The sequence below is a fragment of the Cyanistes caeruleus genome, chromosome 5, assembly GCF_971803275.1.
Source record: "Cyanistes caeruleus chromosome 5, bCyaCae1.hap1.1, whole genome shotgun sequence".
NCBI lineage: Eukaryota > Metazoa > Chordata > Aves > Passeriformes > Paridae > Cyanistes > Cyanistes caeruleus.
In genome coordinates this window covers 80,830,515-80,849,104 of record NC_141705.1, presented here as the reverse complement: position 1 = coordinate 80,849,104, position 18,590 = coordinate 80,830,515, and the positions used below count along the sequence as shown (strand labels likewise).

Genomic DNA, 18,590 nt, shown 5'->3' with positions numbered 1-18,590 from the left:
TGGGATAAAGTTGGAATAATCTGTTTTCTTTCCTTGCTTTTCAACACAACTTCTTGCAGAATGCAGTTTAATCCCTTTTTTTTTTTTTTTTTTATGATGTCAGGGAGAAGAGCCCATGGAACAGCTGTGTTAGATTGCATACAGATAAAAATTATCCCACAAGAACTACAAACAAACTTATCAGCCCACAAGTCATTTACCTGTTTGTTGAAGATATATAAAGAACCCACCAGTAAAAAGCAGTTTCTATGAACCAACACGGTATTTCACCGCCCGTGCCAAAGCAATCGAGCCCTCGGTGCTTACTTCCAAGTCCCAAAGCTGTGGAGGCAAAGGGAAGGGGGGACCCGGAACATCAGGGATCTGGATTCCAAAGGAACAGGTTTGCTTGGCCACTTGTTCTGTGCTGGGGAGTAAATACTGATGAATATGAAAAACCAAGCCGCTGGATAAAGAAGAATCCAGGGCTGTGGCAGGATTTGTAAAGGGAAGAAAAAAAAAAACCAAACAGAAGTAAGAAAAAGTCTTCAGATCAGTTTAGACCATCGGCCAGGGAAAGATTAGGTTATTTCCCAAAGGCGGTGCAATGTTTGCTTAAAGCAAACAATCAAATATTGTAAAATAATTGGGAGGTAAAACCTAAATTATCTTGTCTGAGAGCTGAGCCCAGGATCTGACTTGTGATCCCTGACACGGCTCTGAACACACGTTCACATAGCCCCGTAAACCCCGGACAGACCTGTGGCTATTCCTTTAGAGTTATTCACTGTAATAAATAATTTAACTCTTTTCTTCTACTTTTCCCCCCCTTATTTTTAAAAACAGTTCTATTTCCGGCCCCGCGATGCCCTCAGCGTCCCCTGCCTCAGCGCCTCCCCTCAGCTCTTCCCGCCTCAGCGCCTCCCCTCAGCGCTTCCCGCCGCCTCCCGCAACAATTACCGGGAGTGAGGAGCCGCAGGAGCCCTCGGCAGGCGCCGGAGCCCCGCTCCCGGCAGGTGAGGAGGCCTGGCCGGGCCGGGTGGACGTGAGGGGAAGGAAGGAAGGAAGGGGACGGGATAGATTAGCGGGCGGACCGGGATGTCGCCCGGCGGGTTCGGCCGGGGGATCCCGGGCTGGCCGTGCTGTGGGGTGGGGAGGTGGCAGGGAGCCTGCTCTGCCCATGTTCTCAGGGCTCCTCCGCGTTGCTCTCCTGCCTCTGGAAGTGGGGATAATGACGCTCCATCCCCCGTAGGAGAGGATGAGGTGAGATCACGGTCGCTTTGAGTCCAGTGAAGGACAGCAGCAGGGCAGTGGCTGCCTCAGAACTGCGGGAGAAATCTACAGAAAGTTTCTTCCCCCTGGCATTGCAGTACAGTCTAGTAAGTAGAAACTCCTTTAGCATTTATGAAGGAATGTTCAGTATGTTGAACCTCGGTGAACCTTTAAGGCAGGACTGGGCAGCCGTGCGGGGAATGCCAGAGGTGATCATGGATCTGAGGCGGGGGCTGTGGGAGCTGCCGAGATCATCCAGGATCACCGGTGGGTGCTGCCGAAGCAATGGGTGAAAATGGGAAAATTCTTTCTTAATTAATGTAGCCATGTGTAAAACTCACTAATGTGAAGTAAAGTCACAAGTGTCTCTGTGGGCTGAACTGCAAACAAAGTGAAAGTGCTCAGCGGTTTTCCCCTTCACCAAAGATAATGTCTTGTAATATCCCCTTACTGGTGCAAAACAAGGAAGGGCAGAGCTAGACACGGGGACTAGCCCTTCCTGGCTCACAGAGCTGCTTCCAGCATCCCAGAGTTGGGGAAGCTACAAGGAGGAGGGATTGATAATGGTGCCACCACAGCTTGTCTCACAGATGGCAAAGGAATAACCTGCTATCAGGGTGTCTGTCTGTATTCCTGCCAAAAAGCACAGATGATGTTCCCTAGCTTGTTTTTAAGTGAGCTCCGCTGGAAATTCTGTGTTTCACTCATCATCTGTGCCGCTGCAGCTTACTTCAGTAACCAAGTAACCTGCTGTGTCAGAAGTGTGGCTGGTTTTGTGTCAGAGGTGGAAAGGAAGCAGTTTCGAGGTCTCACCCAGAAAATGATGCGCTGATACACCACCCTTCGCTATGCTTGGTGTTTGTGTGCAGTGTGTAAAAAAACACAAGTCAACTCCATCATCACAAAACACAATCATCACTTAATTGCAGTGATGATTCAGCTACTCATAAAGCTCTGAATGGAGCTGGTGAGCTCCAGATCCATGTGAGACACGTTGGCAGCTTACTGCAGTCTGGATGTAGAAACATCTGCACCGTGTGATACCAGTTAAATGGCTGCTCACATGTTCCTCTGGTGTGTAACTGGGAACTCATTTGTTGGTTTCTACTTTCAAATAGCAAGGCTTTTCTTTAAAAGACTCAGTTTTAGTGCGGGAAGACACTGGCCTTGCTTTTAGAGAACCAGCTGACAGCCTCTCCTGAGCTGTCTCAGGCTTTATTAGGATGCACTGCAGTCGCTCAGGCTTGGGAGCAGAAATTGTTTCATAAGTATGTGGTCTGTGTGCTGCATGTGAAGAGCTTAAAAAAACAACACGAAACTACCAAACCCAAGAAAAGAAATTTTTTTAGCACTTCTGCAGCAGCAGAGAGCTGGGATTTTCCAACAGACAATGAGGAAATAGCTGGAGGTGGTGACAATTCCTCTTTTAGGTCTCATGGAGAGTCCAGCTTTTGCATTCACTTTTTATGCTGTCACAGCGGTCACTTCTAAGCACTTTTTCCGTGCAAGAGGTCAGTTTGGACCCAAGAGCCTAAGGAATGCTTTATACACATTTGAATTACCGCTTCCTACAGACAGTGTGCTGGTAAAAGTCATTTGGTACCTTCCAGGCACAGGACACACAGAGAGCAGAGCACACAGGCCCAGCCAGTACCGTTTAACTCCATTTTAAGTCTACCGAGTAACTCTTACTGCTAAAAGACATATTTCTTGCAAAGATAAACCTGCCTGTGAGATCCTCCTGAAGAGCTTGTTGGCAGCAATAGTCAGCTGTGGCTTCTGAGCTCCCACTCCCATGCTTTCATCATATTTACTGTCAGCCAGTCACCTGGAAGGTGCGTAGAGCAGCGCAGGGAGTATTTTAATGCCAGGGTGAAACCCATTTGTTGGTGATTCTGTGCCGTGATTTCCCCCTTTTCTTGTTCTGAGGACTCTTTCCACCATGACCTCTTTCGAGGAAGCCGAAACAGAAGAAACAGTGACGTGCCTCCACCTGACCTTTTACCACCCTGGCCAGGATGAGAAGATGATGTTCCGCTGCCTGAATTTCTGCAAGCGTGAGCAGGTCAGGGCGGACGACGTGGCCAAGTTCGGCCGCGATTCCAGCGTCTGCCGCTACAACCTGATGGACACGCGCGTCTCCCGGATCCAGTTCTCCCTGCAGTTCTACAGGAAGCTCCAGGCCTCGGAATATGGTTTTGAGATAAAGAACTTGAGCAAGAAAACAAAACTGACCGTCAACCAAACAGAACTGGGTTACTTAAACAAAATCGACCTGCCCTGGAAGTGCATCATCTCTTTCGGGGACTACCAGATCCTAGCAGAGATTCAAGAAGGGGAGGCCATGGATTATTTTGAGACCCACTTACACTTGGCTGAAGCACCGATCCTACAGGAAAGGTGCCTGCCATGCCTGCCATCCCTGCAACCTATACCCGAGAACGGCGTTTCTCCTTCCTATTTTCTTTCCCAAGGCAAAAGCCCCACAGAGATGGATGAAAATGAGCTGTGACAGCGGGGAGAAGGAGGCTGGCTCAGGTTCTGCGGCCTGCACAGCTTCCAGCGTGGACAGCTCTCACCTCAGCCCGCTGTTCTTGGTGCTGCTCACTGACTGCTGCACATCAGTCTTCATGGTGTTTTCAGCACAGGCATTCCAGAGCACTGTTCCACAGAAATGGATCCTTGCCTTCACTGAGGCCTGAGGGCTGTCTGATGCCCTGTGGGAGACAGGGGGGTCACTCAAATCCGTGGCAGCAGGTTCAATGCCAGAAGTGTGGCCACGTGCCTCGAAGGGATCTTTCACAGGCATTAAAACAGGGCTTCGGTCCCAGCCAAGGGGTGACGCAATGTTTTGTTGCATGTCATAGTTTCTGCTTTGCTGTGGACACCAAACTCCAAAACAGTATTTGCAAGCCTAGGTTGTAACTTGACAGATTTTGCAACTTAGAAACACTTTGTCCTTTTATGTTTTCATAAGCTTCAAAGCAAGGTGGGTTTTTTTTTTATTTTTACTTACTGGACATATATATATATATATATGTATATATTTTTTGCAAGTTAACTTGATACTTTTGCTTGTGATGTAGACAAACATGTAGCATCAATGATCATGGTCTATAAAAATTAATTTTGTAATAAAAGCATTTTGTTCCCTAGTAAGGATTTGCTCTATTACACAGCTGCAGTCTAAAAGAATTTTTGGAGAATAAAATGATTTCCAGGACCATCCAGGTAAGAGGTTCACTGTCACTATTCCAAAAATGCCATTTCTCCAAGGTCAGAATTTACTTAAATACTTTCAGGAAGTTTTCTACCTCTATCCTCAATCCAAATCTCTCTAATAATTTTCTTGTCTTGTAAGTATTTGTCAGGTTATTTCAGTCAAGTTTTTCTTTGTCAGGGGCTCAGCTTTTCATTGGCATTTGGCTTTTTTTTAATTTTGTCAAGTACATTGGTTCTCTTGCAAGACACACTGGGGAGGAGTTCCCCATTTTATCATCCTTAAATATTAGGATGCATTTCAGCATTAATCATTCCAAGAAAACCATAATTATAACTGAGGGGAGGGACAGCTGAGATTCAGGCAACCAACCACGAGCGAGGGAAAGCCATGGGAGGGGCAATGAAACTCAGAGACAGTCTTATGTAGGATTTGTCTGTCCATCTCGTCATGTTGCTGTGTTTTCCACCCCTGGAACCAACCAGGCTGTGGTTTCCAAACAACAATCCCTTGCACAGCTGCATCTGCCTGAGGTAAAGGCCAGCCATGTAAAACACACATTAAAAAATGAACTGTCTGCTATCACTACATTGATCCACCCAGCAGAAGCGAATTTACACCAGGGAGGTTATTTCACCTTGGAAGTGGGAGGGTGCAGCTGCTCATTTCCAACAGGAGAAGGGCTCCATGCTCCAAATTCCTCAGGTCTTCTGTTAATGCAGCTTGTTTAGAGCTTCCCTTCCAAAGCAACAGGTCCCCAAAAGGGACACTGTGGGATTCAGCAGGGCTCTGACGCGGCCACCGCAACAACCCAGCGACAGATACACCACTGCCAAATGTAAGACTTGCTGAAAATTTTAATGACTTTTAAATTTTGTACAGATATGCATTTTACAGTACCCTTGAATTGTTTCACATGAGCTGCTTATAGAATCTCTCAGTTTCTGAAACATCCACAAATACGGAGCATCGCTTCAGAGTCACTCAGCGTGGCGCGCTGAGCGCCGCACGGGTTATCGCGAACCGTGGCTACGGAACATGCCCATCACTGAAAAAGCTGGAGTCAGCCTCCTTTTTCCTAGGTGCTTGTTCATCCTGAGGGCAGGACTATCAGCTAATTGACTTCCTCAAGGCATGGTCAGGACAAGGCCACCTCATGTTCACTGGCCAGGAAAAGCAGTGACCGCTGCAGGGGAGGTGGCAGTTTCGGCAGGTAAAAAACATGTTATGTACATGTTGAGGAAGTTGCCTTCCTTCCCATAGGAATATATTGTACAAAGGAAGGTCCAGGAGAAGTCACACAGCAGTAGCTTAGGCCAAACCCAAAATATACATTTGATGTGTACAGATATTTAAAGCTCATTACAAGTATTGCAAATATAAATAATGGCATGAAGATATTTCCAGTGACATAGCTACAACTGAAAGGAAGAGATGGAATGTCACCAACAGGATTTATCTGTTCTCTCAGGTTATTTGTACATATTTCATCCCAGTGTGCAGTATTTTTGTTCCTTATCCACGCTGTAATGACCCAAACATTCCAAATAGTTTCAGATAATCTCAACCAGTGACACAACTTTCACCAACAAATTCAGATGATGACAGCGCAGGGTCATTTCTTATCACAACCTGTTCCTTTTACTCCAAAACAAAGTTAAACCCTGTCACCCTTTTTTTTCCATGGAAAAACGAGACAGCTACACAAAATAATGGCAGAGCAGAATGGCTTTGCTTTGAAACTTTGGGGAAAGCTTGAGATCTGCAAGTATTCTGCAGGTTCTCTTATTAAAAAGTAAGATTTACATGGAATACTGGAGGAGACCACACAGCACAGGACACCAGCGGTGCAGTCACTGAACACCTCCATGGATTTCATGGATTAACCACCCACTTCAGAGGCACAGGAAAGGCAGAGCACTTCAACACACTGTTAAAACACAAATTTTTCTTCTTCCTTTTCAAAATGCAGATACAGAAATTCAGTCTTTAGGTTCTTGTTCTTCCCACCCCAGCAGCAGCAGCATCATCCCTACCCCAGCTGGCTCACTGAGTGTTGCTTTTCCATAACTGTTCTGGTCCAGTGGAATTATCACTTTTCCACAACTGAGGAATTTTTAGGACTGTGTAGCAACACATGTTGGTCTGTCCAGGGAAAACAAGACTTTGGTCCTCCCAGTTCTCGACTGGTTAAAATTCCCTCTTTATTGACACGTAGAGAATTTGTATTTTATTTTATTTTTGTTTCTCTATCTAGCACGCACTTACTAAGCCTGGCATGTTATACAAGACAATATCTTACCGAACCTGATGAGTTTTACTATGTTCATTGAGGTTAACCGTGCTTGGCATAAAGCAATTAAAAAAAATAAAGTGAAGGGAAAAAGGACAACACAAGACTAGGAAGACTTTAAGCTAAACAGGGGAAAATCTGCAATTTGCCATGTGTCAAATCCATTTTGCAGCTCTTACTTTTGCACCCTCTAAGCAGCTGAAGAGCGAGTCAAAAAGCACAGACCAGAAGTAAAAATATTTTAAAATTGTTTCTCTATCTTCAAGTATTAAATAAATTATACGAGACTTATTCTGAGATAAATATTAGGCCAATGATCAATTTCAAAACAAAATCAATAGAAACATCACCCAAAAAAAAAAAAAAAAAAAAAAAAGGCAAGTTAAAATATAGATAAGTCAAGCTACAAAGCTTCAATTAGTGCAGATCATTTTATATTAAATCCAGATATCCAGAAATATACACAATAGAATCATCCCAGTTTTCACAAAAGTGGAGAAGGTAGATGATAAAATTGCACTTAGTTCTGAATTCCTTCAGACAGCGAGTCCTTGCCGTTCCTGGCCGGGCCGCGCGCAAGAAGAAGGGAAGCGGGTTACAAAAGAGCAGATTGGCTTTGCACATTCCATTTCCCTTTCCAGCATTTGGTCACAGGCAGGGGCCGTGCAGACATGGTCACTATCTGTCCTGGCGCTCGGAATCTGACAGCCTGACATCCGAGGCCGACAGTTCCAGCACGGGGTTGACGAAGCCGGCGTACTCGGAGTTGCCGTTGTCGTCCATCTCGGCGCTGACAAAGTCATTCTCCCACTCCAGCCCGTTGGAATCGTCGGAGGCTGAGGCTGGGTGGCTTCCTGCCTTCCTGCTGTTGAATTTCAGCGCTGCCCGCAGGATGTCCTCCTCCGTCTTGGAGCGTTCCCTCACCGGAATCATCCTGTTCATGCCTGGCATGTGAGACACGCGCGTGAGAAACACATCCTTGTGAGTGCTCAGCTAACTTTTATGTTTCTGCTAGAAGAAACAAAGGTGAAATTTGGACAGGTACCGGGGTTCAATGGTCTGGGAAAGGTCTTGGGTTTGTATGGGAAAGGGATATTTAATTCCACACAAAATAATACAAAATACAGTTCTGGAAACTGCTCGAAGACATCCAGACGTTCTTGAGGTGAAATTAAAAAAAAATCACCTAGAGATTGGCTAAAAGAAACAAACCCTTGCTAATTTTTGGTGAGCCTTTCAATAGTGGGGGTGTCAACACTTTGGATAAACTTTCAACTAAGAGCTTTTGCAGGGTTAGTAAATAAAAGAGAAAGTAACAATGAGGAAATACAGGAAGCACCTGTAACAGCAGCAATAAGGATAAGCTGGGATACCCCTTGGAATGCAGACCTTAGTCCCCAGTGAATGTTACAGTACAAGTAATAAGGGTTTTTCCCAAAATATTTAAGTCAGACTCCTGACTTAAATATGTTCTACCACATTTTAAAAGGAAGAACAAAACAAGCTCTTCCTTCTGCTCCTAGCTCACGAGAGGGCAGTATTTCTTTACCGTCACTTTTGTCAGGAGTTTACAGGTCAGTTCCACAAAAGGCAGGGAAACTAATTCATTTATTTACTGGAGAATGCAAATAAATTAATTCATTTATTAGTGCTATCTCCACATTTATCAAAATAAGGAATTTTCTCAGTAGAAATAATTTTACAGTTTAACCATTACAAGCTTGTCAGAAATTGCATCAGAATCAAGTTTTAAATCACCTTGCCTTTTGAAAACAACAAATTTACAATGAACATAGCTCAAACTGTCAACATCTTTAACTTTTGAGTTCAGGATGAAGCTGAAATGCAGGATAAATACCTTCTTCATCTTCCCACTCTAAATCCAGGGAGGTGCTGTCATCGTTCCCACTCACTGATTTGGTTTTGGTCATCAAGTCACAGCTGCTCTCGGTGTTGGGTGTCAGCACCGTGGCATCAGATGAAAGTCCTGTTTAAAAAAAAAAACAAAACAACCCATGATGTACTTTTAATTAGTAAATGTACTTGAATTTCAAGTTCAACATGCAAAAGTAAAATTCTGAATTAAGCTTTCATTGTGCTTTGTGGCCCTTTAAACCTCAGGAATGCTGGAAAAGGCAATCAAGTTCAAAGAGTAACCAGTAGCTTATTAGTAGTCACTGAGATATTGCCTAATTAGAGCCAGAAAGGAATTTAATAAGCTTTAAGCTGAGTTTGTATGAAGACTTATTAAAAAAAAAACCAACCCAAATCAACCCTCTCCTCCCCAGAAAACTGAACTACTCACAGTATTTCCTGAAACACAGCCATCAGTCCTCCACCTTAGTGGTTATTGTGTACTGTCACCAAAACTTACAGATAAAAGCTTGCCAAATAGTTTTCCTCAAAACTTAGCGGAATTTTTAAGTACAGGCAGCCAAACTCCCCCTTGGAACTTCATTAGGGGAAAATTAGGCATTAATGTGATTCTAATTACTTTGCCAAGGGATGATTAAAAAAAGCTGCAAACACACATCTGCATCTCCAGCACAGGGTCTGGTTTCACAAGAAATGTCCACCACTATCTTTTATTTATCAGCTAAAAAAAAATGACCAGATCTTTTAATTCCACACATAAAACTATAAACAATCTGTGTTTATCTAGAAAAACTCTGTGCCCCTCAGACTCCTTTAACACTCAAAGATGTGCTTGAGGAAAAGCAGACTTACTACTGCTTCGGAAAGCTTCATACTGGAATTTTGTATTCCTTAGGAAAGGATCGAGATCTTCCTCTGCCACGGAGCTGCAAGAACAATGTGCAGGCTTTTAGCTTTAAAAACCTCCAAGGGTGCCACCAAAAATGTGTTAATCCACATTCCCCCAGCCCTGTGCTACAAAGCACATACACCTCCAACTAAATTCTTTATAAAACCATCTGCAAAATACTCTTCTGTTCCTATTCATCATATCCTCTCCCAGTCTGTGCTTCTGCTCAATTTTTATTAGCATTTCCAGTTAAAACAAAGTAATTAACAAACTCAATCTTTATCACTTTAGACAAAATCTTAATTTTCAATTCATTTTTAAAAAAAATTAATTCAAACCCTGCTCCTGCACTCCTGAAATCTGGCCAGTTCCTACTCAGTTTTCACAGCTCCTATTCTAATTGTGCTTCCATAGCAAAATTCCTCCTGTCCCCCATGTCTTCCATGCATGAGCTTTTTTCCCTCCACATTTTTTTTTTTAAAAGTTTGTTTTTCCCAGCACCACCACCACTGAACACAGAAGGCAGGAATGAAGAGACTTAAACTATAAATAAACACGTAAAATATTTAATAAATAAATATAATTAAGAATTCTAATAAAGAAACAGGCAGATTCTATGAACCATTTAAGCAGCATATTTCTACTGGGTTTCTCAAACAGGGTCCTGAATAATAAAAATACTTTTATGTCACCTTTTTAAAAGAAACCACTGGATTTGGTGTGGGTGTAAATATCTGTTAGTGGCTGGGTGCAGCAGTCTAAGAACTCCAGCGACAACCAGAGTGAATCCAAAATACCCCCTAACTTTCCAGGTGAGGAAGAGGAGTACAAACAGCCAGGACTCTCAGTTATCATGGATGAAATTTGGTCTCTTACCTCTGGAACTCTCCATTATTAACAGGGTGTGCTCTCTGCGTTATCCTGTGCTGCCTACGTTGCTAACGAGAAAAGCGAATCGTTGAAAAAGCTGAATACTCAGAACAGAGCTCTCAATACTTAATCCTATTTTATGCAACCCCACCCCCCCCCCCCCAAAAAAAAACACCACCCATCACTTTTTGGAAACGTGGACACCACCTCAGTCATGACTGCACCTGTCTTGTCTCCTGCCTCCTTAAAGAATTCTCAGTGCACAACTAACTCGCGGGTGATGTTTGATTTCTTTTGCTCCGTGCCCAGGAACAGCCACCCTGCCATTTAAAAGACAAATATTTCCTACAAATCCTTTTATCCCTGTGCAGAGCAGTCCTGCCATCTCCTCTGGCTGTCTCCATCAGCACTAAGTGCTTCATCTATATTAATAACAGCTTTGCTGCCTTGCAGGGCCAAAAGTATTAATAACTCTGCTAATGTCAACTTCACCTGAGAATTGCTCTTTGCTTTGGGTGTGGGGAGGTAACTGCACTGGATCTAGTGTTTTTTCAGTCCCAGGATGATAGTGGGTTTGTTTCCTGGCACACTTTGCATCTTGGATATTTAAACAATAATAATTGCAGGTTGAAATGAGTAAATGGGGAGTGCAGAGAAAAAAGCAGAAGTAGAAATATCACGTTGTGGTGGTTAGAGGTGAAAAGACTTAGGAAGGCAGAGAGGAACAGACAGAAATTTGGCACAACACAGTCAACAAATCTGTCAAAATCAATTACTGACACATGCAACGATTTTCTTTTAGGATTGCTATACCCACATAACACCCAATTTAGATCATCTCTCCATTTTGCCAGGTCACATCCCAATATCCAGCACTGCCAGTTCCAGGACACACACGTATAAAAATTCCCCGCTGTTACAGACCCTGACATTTAGTAGGGCACCATCAGCAAGCCAAATGAGCTTTGAAAGAGGCCACACTTCCAAGGAAAAAGCCATTTTCCCATTTGTGCCCGCAAACAGCAGAAAGATGAGTGGTGCATTCAAAAATAGCTTCCAGTTTATCTAGAAGGGCTAAGTGCTTGATGCATATCTGGACAAAAAATTCTTCCTAAAAGTCCTTATAATCTTTATGGGTTTTGAGGAGGGTGTTTGAGCAGGAGATAAGTGGTACTAATTTTACACGAAGAGGAAATTAAACTCTCTATAATCCATTCTATCTTAGGCCCTGACTAAAAGAAGTGCTTATTAAAGATACTGAAAGACAAGAAGTACAGCATTTCTTGTGCAGAACTTCTACAAAAACCAGTTAACGCCATTAAAAAAAAAAAAAATCCAAAAAAAAAAATCCACTTTTGCTGGCTTTCTATAGATCAGAAGTGGTAAGGAAAAAAAGCAGGCAAAAAGGTCAGAAAGAATTAACCCTCCCACACCAAATGGCAAGGGGAGAGAAAGAAATGTGAAATGAGAGCTGTGCTTAGTGACATGAAAATGAGATGAAAAAACTCCAAAGCGGGGTCAACATGAAACACGAAGAGAAGGAACAAACACGGTGCACAAATACATCAAGTACATTTTACGAGTCTAAATGATGTCACAACCTGTGACATTAATTTCAGGGTTTTTTTTGGGTTTTTTTTACCCAAAACCCATCACAGATCGTTTCACATTCAAGATCAGCAACTTCTACATGTTATATAAGAAGAGTGTTAAGCTAATTATGGATTAAAATTATAGCTCGTTCAAAATCTGCACTCGGCGACAGAAGCCGTTTGAAACAATTATGGTGATTTTCAGCTGTTCCAACCAGCTGTACTTTCAAATCTTGTACTTCTTTCTCTACAAGCCCAAGCCCATCTCCTTGTCAGGTCTCCTGAGATGGGAAGGATATCAGGGAAGTCTGAACACATGGGAACAGGACAGAGGCTCTCATATATATTGGGGTCTTTTTCCCCTCACCTCCAAGAGCTTTTTCTGCTTTGCTGCCCTGGCTGCTTCACGCTGTGCAGCATATAAAGCCTCCTCTTCTAGTCTTAACTTCTCCTCTTGTAAGGCTAACTGTATATGAACAAAACAGTAATGGTTAACAAAAGCAGAACCTATCTATCTTCCTATTAATAAAGCTGTAAGTGCAAGGAAACAAAAGAAAAGCAGCTAGAAAATCAAAATAAAACAAAACCGACTACAGCTAAAGCATTAACTGAATTTAACAGCTTCCCTCCCCGCAACCAAACAGCCCGAGAAATTTAGGTAACTACTGAACAAACACTTATTTTTAGCCAATTGCTCTAATGCTCTCTCTGTTTTATTATGAACTGCACAGTGAAAGGTTTAAAGGTTTTTCAGTTCCATAGTTCACTGGCACTTTAGATGAAAGTCCATTCAATTTCACACGTGTTGTGTTCCACATCCTATTCCATCAGCTGCTGCAACACTAAAACAGAATAACAAATTATGTGGGGGGTTTTTTTTCTGTAAGAAAGTTGTGGAGAAAATTCAGTGCAAGAAAAATTGAGTAGAGAATATCCCCCATTTGGTCTTGGACTAAAAAAAGGGTCAAATTTAAGAGGTCCTGGTCAGAGACCCATCCTATTTATTCAGTTTTTCAGCTAGGAGGCTATTAAAAAGAAGGAATTTGTGCATCTTGTAGACTTAAAAACATTAACTGATGAACAAAACCCAACTGTTCCATGTGAGTGGAATCTCCTGGTGTCCATGGCTGATCCCAACATTTTTGGAAGGCAAGCTATTTATACTGTCACTGCAACCACTTACCTCTGACTGAAGCTTCAGATCAACAACCCTCTGCTTCTCAGCAATGGAGTCGTAGTGTCTGTCTTTCAGGTCTGCAATTTCTTCCTCAGTCAGAGGCCTGGATGCACGGGAGAAAGACAAAAAAAAAAGCTCCATCTATTATTCATGCATGACAGCTCTCATCTGCACTTGAACATATCTGTGTGGTCCTTCCTGACTGCTCCCTTAATGCAGATCCAACAGGCTGTGCTTGTGGCTTGTTCCTCCTGAAAGTTCCAGTTTATTCAGGACAATGCTGTCTCTCCTCACTCTCACAATGTGGATTATTTATATCTTTGTAGAAAGCTTATTTTGAAAACCATCTCTGCTAACAGAACTACTGGAACAGAACCATTACCGTCATTAAGGTCCAGATCTCGCTATTTATTTTTTTTCCTGAGTTGTTTTTTGTCCCTTGTTTTTCCCTTACTCCATGTGGTTCAATATTCACAGTGGAACAGCAGAGGGAAGGAGAGGTCCTTGGTCTCAAAGTCTTACCTGTGGCTGCTTCCTGGGCTTTCCCCCTGTTAAAATAAATAAAAAGGAAAGGTCAGATTTTTCTAAAGACAGAGCACTTCCGAAACTTCCCTTAGCAAAGCAAGCCAGGTCCAATTCTGTTCTCAGACTGAGGGCACTTGCTGAGTTCTAATGCAAGAGTTATACCGGGAGCAAATTCTCCTTTAAGTCCTCCCAAACACACTTTTCCTCCACACCTTTTCTTTCTTCCCTTCCTTAAGGGGTTATTTCCCACACTCCCCAAAACCAATCTCTGAGATCTTTATCCAAAGTCCTAAATTCGTATTCCTAGCGCAAGGAAAACTGAAATTAAAAAAAGAAAACAAAAAACCCGTGATTTAAGTCTACAACTCAGCTTCAAGGGGGAGGAAGATGGAGATGTTGGAAGCATTTTTAAGGATTGCACGAGCAGGTTTCACATGATGCCCCAGGTACTCACCTCATCGCTTTCCACCAGGTTCTCAAACTGCAGAGAAGAAGAAAGAAATAATCTTTACAATGCAATATAATGAACCACTGCAGACAGACAGCAAGCATGACTGCCTATTTTATGTGTCTTGTAAAAATCTATGCCAATTCTAACAATGGGACTGTAACAATATTTATGAAAGCCCCTACTTTCAGAGGAATTTCATTTTTAGGGTTGGACCTTCCTTCTTACCAATGTTTCTTGTCTTAAAATATTACATTCTCCTAAAAGGAGAAGAGTCAGAATTAAAAAAAAAAACAAGCATTCTAAACTGCACAAACTCATCCAGCAGAAGTTCAACTGCCACATTGGAAAGAAAAGAAAAAAAAGAGAAAAAAAAAAAGAGATTCCTGATTGACCTAATAATTTGGGAGGAGAACAATACCTCCTTTTCCCTGCCATATGTCTGCGGCAGGAACACCCTCTCACCGCGGGAAGTTCTGCACCAAAACAGATCTCCCCCTCTGTACACATCCTGACCCCTTTCTCGACAGCATTGACAACAATAATTAATGTTCTCCTCATTAACGGGGGCAATCAGGCTGCTCTAGGACTTGCAGAGCACAGGAACACTCAGGGAAAGTAAAGCAGGTTATTCCTGGTTAACCTTACACTACCCTTGGCAAAAAGGGAGCCTGGGAAAGGATCTCTGTGGCGATCAAAGTAGACCACAAATGCAATAAACTCTCAGGTAACCCCAGCATCAATGTGGGCTGGAATATCCCAGAATATTTCAGTGTTCATAAACTGTAAAAAGTGTTAAAGGCATTGCTAGGGTTCAGCTTTCCCCACTTTTTCATAAATGGCTAAAAATACAAGTACTCACCTCTATGGTGAAGTGTTCTCCTGTTGAACATGTTCTAAAATACTTGGATCTGGAAAAACAAGCTTACAGTTAGACTACAGAAGACTCTTCAATACACAGCAGAAGGTTAACGAGCCCGAGGATTTAAAATAGATTTAAAAACATGTTAAATGTAAAATAACAACAAAATCTTCATGTATTTAACACATTAACTGGAGCTCTGCATCGCTACTACAGCAGTGAGAGGCAGTAGCACGTAAACATCTTCTGTAGAATTGGGGGAAAAAACTAAAACCCTTGTGTGATGAAATCATCTGTCAGGATGCTGGACTTGACATTTAGAGACTATTAGCATGTTCTGCAATCCCTTTAATACATCTTTCCTGGAAAAAAACCCATTGTTCCAGGCAATTTCTGAAAATGCTGTTGCTCACCATGGCACTTAACTCTTTCTTGGCAGCTTCTACCTCATAAGTGTTAAACAGTATATTTTATATATTAACAGCTTGGCACATCCAGAAGGGTGAGCCTCAGAGCAAAACATCCAAAAAGAGGTCAAGGCAATACTTTAAAACAACAAAAAAAAATTATAAAATTTTTATGCTCTAATTTTATACAGGGAATTGGTTTCTTACTTGATTCCTTATTCAGAATTCTTCCTATTTTATTTTAATTCTTTTACAGAGGACAGTTAGCCCTGTCCTCTACAAAACCCAACACAGTATTAAGTTACCTGGATACATTTTTACCTAGCCAAGGAGGTTTGGCCACCGTCCAGAAGAACATTCTAACGTAAACACTCCTGAGTACAACATCCATTTCATCGAACTGTTTCCAAAACCAGAGTTTCCAGTTGCAAGTGCTGACTGGTACAAGGAATAAACCCAAGGCCTCAGGGATTTTTCTATACTTGCAGGAAAGACAATTCAGCTCTCTCAACCAACACCTACTCTGACAACAATAAAAGCAGCACACCAGCCAAAGCCTGAATTATTTCAACCGTATCGTATTTCATCTCCATCTAATTTTTCTCTGGAAGCCAGTTTGGGGAACATCTCCCCTGGCAACTTGTTGCACAACCTTTCCTGCCACCAAAGAACCTTTCCCAGAGAATTCACCGCTGTGAAACCAGGGAGGAAAGGCCACCTGAAACACGTGACAAGGGTAATTGGGACACGCGGTACGGACACTTGGAGCAATTTCACTGCTACCCTTCTCCGTAATTTGGTGTGTAGGAGCCAATACCATTAAGAATCCCATTTAAAAACCGTAAGAGGAAATCGTTCTAGGCTGTTAACAAACGTGTAATTCCAGTTTGCAGGCTTTAGGTAAATTACTTCCAACTTCCCAGACACTTGAGCAGCTTAGTTGCAAGAACTGAAAAGTGAACTAAATGCAGTGCGAGCTCCCTAAGTGTAATCACACACAGCCCAAAAGCAATGCCAGCTCTCTAGGAAGAGACTAGAGAGTCCCAAAAACCTAATTCTGTGCCAGAGCTTGAGCCCATAAATCCCAGAACTACATAAGCTTGAGGTCATTAGTACACAAACAGAAGACCCATCAGCTTCACCCCTATACAAAACTTCAAATGAAGTATCAGCAACCTTGGAAAATGTTTACACCTCTTACAGTTCTCCTTTAGGCTCTACTTTTCCATTATTTCCTAAGACTTGAGGATCTTTTGGTTGGATAGCTCCTGGAGAAAACAATTCAGCTGATAGGTCACAGGACCTATAGTGACAGTCAGATTAATCTTCCAAGATCTGAAGCTATTAAGGAGACTAACTTTTCATACATATATATATATATATATACATACTCCATCCATATATATATATATATATATTTATATATTTATATATGAAGCACAGTTCCAAGCAAAGGCAGCTTAAAGTCTTGCAGGATATTAAAACACTTACCAAAAACACTATACTACTTAGTTGTTTAATGAGGGGTTTATTTCTTACAGGCAAATCTTGGAACATCGAAAAATAATGAAGCTGGGGTGAGGATCTGCGTGATTAAAATCATGATTAAGTTGATAAGCACCTTTTTTTACATGATGGTGATCCAGAAATAGCCAAATGTGGACAATGTGGTATCGATCTAACCTAAAAACTTTATAATACGACACATTTTACAGTTTTGGTTTTAAGGCAATTCCCAGTGGAAGTGGGAGGAGAAGAACCTCAACACTCGGACACCGCTCCATAAACTACCGCCGCAGCCGGAAAACAAATCTGATCTGAAACAACAGGCCAGCAGCTCTCTGTAAAAAAGAACCTTTCGAGTATTTCCTGCTGCTCTCAAAGCACGACACACCGATACTTCAGCACCAGCTGTCAAGGCACTGGAGGTGTTCTCATCTGCTCAGAATACAGGCAGGTATCCTCTACACGCACTGCCCTGGTTTTTCACCCGTGTCTTGTCTGCAAGGCCCTTCAGAAGGTGAGGCTCGCCTGCCAGAGCTGATGGCAAGTAAGAGGCCACGAGCTTGCATCATGTAAAACGCTCAGCGCATCTGCTGAGAACGATTTCCACCCTTATGCATCAAAACTGAGCGATGCCTGGGTAAGCAGCGCTGGTCAGGATATGGAAAAGCCCCCGAGCATTTCCTGCTTGCACAGTGCGGTTCCCATGAACTGGTTGTGGCACATCGAAACAGGTTGTTACACGTTTCCAAGAGATAAGAATTCCTCTGAAGCATTCTGCAACAGATATGAGTTCATCCGAACCATTCTGCTCCTGATTTATCCCAACAGCGTCTCAGCCTCTGACTCACAGGGAAGACGAGATCACATTGCAGAAAACCGGGTGTTTTTCCATCTTTTTTTTTTGCACAAGCACGGCCGCCTGCACAGGTTTTGCCAACTGACCCGAAAAACCCCTCTAAGCATCTCCTGCCGGAAAAACACCAGCGCTGGCCGGGGTAAGGAGCCGCTGACCCTGGAAGTGCATTAACCCCGAGCGCACAAACCTCAGGGAGCCCGGCGCCTCCATCCCCCCCGGGATGCTGCGGCTCCCGAAGGGAAGGGGCCAGGGCCCCGGGGTGCCCGCATCCCCCTCCCCACCCCGTCACCCCCTCCTGCCCCACGGGGAAGGCGGAGCCGGCACCTCCCCGCCGCGGGGAGGGGAAAGGGGCAGCCGGATCCTGCTCACCCTCCGCCGCGCTGGATCCGGCCGGGATCCCTCCGGAAGAACAGCCCGCAGCACCACTGCGCCCAGCAGTTCCCCATCGCATCCTGCTGGGAAACAGCTCCTCCCTCCCTCCCGGCGGGACTCAGGCCGCCCCGGCCGTCGGGAGGGGCGGCCGCCGACCCCCGGGAACAAAGGGCCGGCACAGCCTCATGGCTGCGCAGGGGCGGGCGATGCTCGTCCCGAACGCCGGCACCGCCCCTGGCACCGGCATCATCGGCGGCATCGGCCCGCCCCTCGCCGGGACCGTCCCAGCCGGGCCGGATCCCGCCCCACTCCTGCCTTCCCCCGGGGCCCTGCCAGCTGGGGCGGTCCCAGGTGTGAAAGGGGGAAAATATGCCAGGGTTCCCGCGGGCAGGACGAAAAAGTATAGATATTATTATTATTATTATTATTATTATTATTATTATTATT

General features: G+C 43.6%; 4 protein-coding genes across 47 annotated transcripts in view; 2 read left to right on the top strand and 2 right to left on the bottom strand.

Moving 5' to 3' along the window:
• ALPK1 (alpha kinase 1) overlaps positions 1-905 on the bottom strand; it is a 38,871-nt gene extending 37,966 nt beyond the window's left edge. For 6 of the 24 annotated variants that reach the window (XR_015286619.1, XR_015286616.1, XM_086888222.1 and 3 more), the window contains exon 1: positions 307-905. The gene's annotated coding sequence lies outside the window, so the exon portion shown is untranslated. The remainder of the gene's footprint in view (positions 1-306) is intronic. The other 18 variants (XR_015286624.1, XR_015286621.1, XR_015286618.1 and 15 more) reach the window with 8 other exon arrangements.
• Positions 871-18,590, top strand: part of CDKL2 (cyclin dependent kinase like 2) — a 28,491-nt gene continuing 10,771 nt past the window's right edge. Inside the window, exons 1-5 of one of the 20 annotated variants that reach the window (XM_086888252.1) lie at positions 881-995; positions 1,232-1,358; positions 5,554-5,684; positions 7,581-7,745; positions 17,138-17,910. The gene's annotated coding sequence lies outside the window, so the exon portion shown is untranslated. Of the gene's footprint in view, positions 996-1,231; positions 1,359-1,976; positions 4,241-4,407; positions 4,483-4,956; positions 5,685-7,405; positions 7,746-16,950; positions 17,911-18,590 lie in introns of those variants that run through there. The other 19 variants (XM_086888250.1, XM_086888247.1, XM_086888246.1 and 16 more) reach the window with 19 other exon arrangements.
• On the top strand, positions 3,194-4,081 carry TIFA (TRAF interacting protein with forkhead associated domain). Its single transcript, XM_086888264.1, has one exon. It carries the CDS (start codon positions 3,194-3,196, stop codon positions 3,761-3,763), a length of 570 nt encoding a protein of 189 aa, XP_086744390.1. The 3' UTR covers positions 3,764-4,081.
• Positions 5,311-18,427, bottom strand: AP1AR (adaptor related protein complex 1 associated regulatory protein). Of its 2 annotated transcripts, XM_086888257.1 has the most exons (10): positions 18,141-18,427; positions 15,003-15,051; positions 14,147-14,173; positions 13,690-13,715; positions 13,174-13,270; positions 12,358-12,456; positions 10,405-10,466; positions 9,492-9,565; positions 8,623-8,751; positions 5,311-7,708 (listed from the first exon to the last, which is right to left on the bottom strand). In XM_086888257.1, exons 1-10 carry the CDS (start codon positions 18,215-18,217, stop codon positions 7,443-7,445), a joined length of 906 nt encoding a protein of 301 aa, XP_086744383.1. In that variant the 5' UTR covers positions 18,218-18,427; the 3' UTR covers positions 5,311-7,442. The 2 variants fall into 2 exon arrangements, with proteins under 2 accessions (XP_086744383.1, XP_086744384.1); XM_086888258.1 differs by lacking the exon at positions 12,358-12,456 and having other exon boundaries at positions 18,141-18,397.

Coding starts and splice junctions, on each gene's coding strand:
- TIFA (XM_086888264.1), top strand. CDS start 3,194: ATGACCTCTTTCGAGGAAGCCGAAACAGAAGAAACAGTGACGTGCCTC.
- AP1AR (XM_086888257.1), bottom strand. CDS start 18,217: ATGGGGAACTGCTGGGCGCAGTGGTGCTGCGGGCTGTTCTTCCGGAGG. Junction 12,457..13,173: donor ATCTGAAGCTTCAGTCAGAG/GTAAGTGGTTGC, acceptor GTTCATATACAG/TTAGCCTTACAAGAGGAGAA. Junction 8,752..9,491: donor TGAAGCTTTCCGAAGCAGTA/GTAAGTCTGCTT, acceptor TTTTTTAAACAG/GACTTTCATCTGATGCCACG.